The 3,533-nt window shown below is 44.1% G+C and overlaps 1 protein-coding gene across 1 annotated transcript; it reads left to right on the top strand.

Annotated features, from left to right (window-relative positions):
• Window positions 1-260: 260 nt before the first annotated feature.
• Window positions 261-2,548, top strand: id2a (inhibitor of DNA binding 2a). The gene is made up of 3 exons (XM_079641183.1): window positions 261-722; window positions 1,010-1,070; window positions 1,916-2,548. The coding sequence occupies exons 1-2, from the start codon at window positions 369-371 to the stop codon at window positions 1,064-1,066; spliced, it is 411 nt and encodes a 136-aa protein (XP_079497309.1). The 5' UTR covers window positions 261-368; the 3' UTR covers window positions 1,067-1,070; window positions 1,916-2,548.
• Window positions 2,549-3,533: the final 985 nt, after the last annotated feature.

The raw sequence follows: 3,533 nt of genomic DNA, 5'->3' as shown, positions 1-3,533 counted from the left end.
GCAAAGCATTAATTTTCTTGATCAGAAACAGGTAAGGGCTTAATTTCCCAAATTGCCCACTGGAGCTGCTGAAGCGCCCTCTGTGTTCCGCCTCCAACATGTGTTGCCACTGGTAACGCGGCAGGGAAGGGGAGGGGTTTAAGCGCAAATAGCCAATAGTATAACTGAAAGGCTTTGAGTGACACATTGTGCTTGTCCAATCAGCGCGTTTGTCCCGCCTTTGTCGCATGCCCAACCTGCTGCCTATATAAACCACACTGACAGCTTGGTAATCCAGTCCGATCGCTGATCTTCTGGCAAATACAGGACCTTAAAGAAGCAAGATATCGACAAACACAAACCCTCTCGCTTAACCTAACACTGACAAAATGAAAGCAATAAGCCCCGTTCGGTCTTTCAGGAAAACCAACGCGAATTTATCGGAGCACTCCTTGGGAATCTCTCGGAGCAAGACCCCGGTGGATGACCCGCTCTCCCTGCTGTACAACATGAACGACTGCTACTCCAAGCTGAAGGAGCTGGTGCCCAGCATCCCCCAGAACAAGAACGTCAGCAAGATGGAAATCCTGCAGCATGTCATTGACTACATCCTGGACCTCCAGATCGCGCTGGACTCCAGTGTCGCACTAACCAGCCTGCATCACCCTCCGCGGCCGGGGCAAGCTCCTTCCAGGACCCCTCTGACCACCCTCAACACAGATATCAGCATATTGTCATTACAGGTAAATAACACCTCAGCTAAACAACATTCATCATTGGGGAAACGATGGTGTGCTATGGGAGATGTGTAGTGGAGCTCTATTTGTGCGCATAGCCGGTGCGCCTTTGTAGCCTATGCGTAACTCGCACAAAATGGCTTGTTGGAAAATAAAATGGCATGTTTTTTTTTCTTTTGTACATGTGATGAGGAAGAGATTCGCCCTACATAACAGTGTTTGCAAAGCCAGACACTTCGATCGTTTGCCGGGTAAAGAAATAACATTTGGTCTGTTTGTTTGTTTGTTTTCAGTCCCCGGAGTTGCCATCAGAGCTGATGACAGATGACAGCCGGACTCTGCATCGTTAAAGCGGTAAGTAGGCTGTCCTCATGTCTGCTGCTGCATTCTGTCCAGGGCTCTGAGGCTCCGCTACAGCCTGTCTCCCAGTCTGCTGGAGCAGAATTGGCTAGAATTACCATTTACCAATCCATTTGTTCCCTGCTAATATGGTTGACGTCTCACGTTGCTGTAATGGTCCCGATATGTTTTTCATGAGAATGCACTGCATCACCGAGGTTATGAGGTTTAGGGTTGACTTGACTCCAAATTTGATCCTTTATGATTTTTATTTATCATTGTAGCAAAGCAATATCTGAAACAAAAAGACCACATAACGGGGCCCCTTCAGGACTGTAATGTGTCAGTATGGTGAACACGATTAATGGAATAATTATGTTCTCATGTGCAGTTTTAAGACATTTTGCTGGCACATTTCTTGCAGTTTGGAGTACTGAAATGGAAGATATTCGGTCCAGGCTGCTTAGGTTACTGTATATAAGTAGCAGTCGTCAGGGTTGTATTATACCCTCTTGTGTCTATAATGAAGAGCATCTGCAACAGGAAAATAATGGCTGTTTGGATTACTGCTACTACGATGTCTGCACATAATTGGTACAAGAAGTGGGTAGGCGCCAGCTGAGCGGCAATTACGCTGATTCTTCCCCAGATTGTAGGCTGAAGTTGTGCGAAAAGTGTGTGCGAGTCCCCCCCTTCCCTCTCTCTCTCTCTGTGTACATCTGGAGCGCAGGGTTTGCTTAGGAATTGGGAGTGTTTGGTTGAATGTTAAAAACTGCGGCTTCCTCCCTGGCGCCAGTCTGTCCGGATCTCTGCCCTGTTTGCATTTTCTAAACACGCCTCTCTTTCTCAATCTTTTGCAGGTGTTTGGTCAAGACGCAAAAACACACACAGGACCTGGGGAGCAGGACTTCCCCCCCCCCCCCCCCCTCCAACCTCTGTCCTCCAGGCCTGGATTTTTTTCTTGTTTCTTCTGACGCTGAAATCAAGAGACTTTTGCTTATAATGGGACAATCTTATGTGATGTGTTTTCTGTTTGGACACTTCATTATTATTTAACTTAAGACTTTTTTATTTGTGGGTCCTTTCTGGAAATGGAAGGCACGCTATATTCCCGACAGTGGGAGGAAAAACGAGATTATTGTCACAAGGATTACCCCTCTCCCCTCCTCACCCCCGTCCCTCTCTCCTTGTTGAATCTCTTCGCTTTTTTTGCGGAGGTGGGAACGTGAATAGAAAAGACAACTTGGTTAGTTACTGTAAAAAGTTTAGTCTTTGTCTTGTCAGATTTGTTGGCACATGAAGGACTGGACGTTGTTTAAAAAAAAAAAGTTAAGAATGAAACCTTGTGAACTCTTATCGGGAGTTTATCTTGTATAGTTGCAGAAATTTGAAACTTCTGCAAAAGTGTAATGTTGTACTTAATTATGCTGAAACTTTTTATAAAAGTAATGTAAATCGTACCTTTTTTATACAAAAATAAATCGAAAACGCAACTTGAACATGTTTCATTGTGGGGGGGGGGGGGGGGGGGAGGTTGGGGTCAGTGGTTCAGAAGACAAACCAGTGCGTAAAATCCGTCTCCCAGCTGACTTTCAGTATACATGCAGTGCTGTATGTAAAGTGAACATTTGGCGCACTTCAAAACACAGATCCCACAACAAAGTGTCCTTATCAGTCCTGCAGTATGTGACCTATAGATAGTCTAAAACACAGCGTCAACACTTCCCCGAGGCAAACACGACCTGGAGGCACAAAGTTGCATACAAGCTTATTCAACGCGCACTGTACTCTAACTTTCTCACATGCTATGTAAAGGATTTAATGGTTCAGCGTGACTGGCTGAGCCATTATAGCCATGGGCTGTAGGCTGTTGTATTAAAACAAAACTGGAACATTATGGAAATTCACCTTGAAGCTGAAACTGGGCCGGAGACACGTTACTGATTCCAGAAGTAATATCCATCATAGGTTTTTATTTTATTTTCAAACTTTAATTTGGGTTTAAATTTGCCTTAAATTCCACTCCGAAATAGTTGTGGTTTCTAATGGAATTCCAGTGATAAATGACCAGGTAATATGAAAATAGTGAACCACGCAATGCTGGGGTGTAGGCTACTGCTTGTTAATTCAGTTTCTATAATAATCTTTCGGTGCATATCTTAAATGTTCAACGCATTATAGTGCCGTGCGCAATGTACCGTCAAGTTGGTATACTATAACTCTGAAGTGAAACCCAACTGTCAATCATCTCCTTCCTAAATACGGCATGGCTTCTCAAATGTCTTCACACAAACGACCCGCCAAATTAGCTATGGACTCCCATTTCCTGATTGTTCCCCAGGGACCACTTAATGGGATCTTTCTTGATTGAGTGCCTAAGCTGTAGAAACAGTCACCTTTACAATACATGAACACTGTATTCAAAGGACATTCATATGTAAATTGAAATGAAGATTTATTTTCAGATAAATACGAAAG

This window comes from Notothenia rossii (assembly GCF_949606895.1).
Source record: "Notothenia rossii genome assembly, chromosome: 7".
NCBI classification, from domain to species: Eukaryota; Metazoa; Chordata; class Actinopteri; order Perciformes; family Nototheniidae; genus Notothenia; species Notothenia rossii.
Note: the sequence above shows the minus strand (reverse complement) of the source record. Positions and strands in the feature narration are given on the sequence as shown.

Coding starts and splice junctions, on each gene's coding strand:
- id2a (XM_079641183.1), top strand. CDS start 369: ATGAAAGCAATAAGCCCCGTTCGGTCTTTCAGGAAAACCAACGCGAAT. Junction 723..1,009: donor TCAGCATATTGTCATTACAG/GTAAATAACACC, acceptor GTTTGTTTTCAG/TCCCCGGAGTTGCCATCAGA.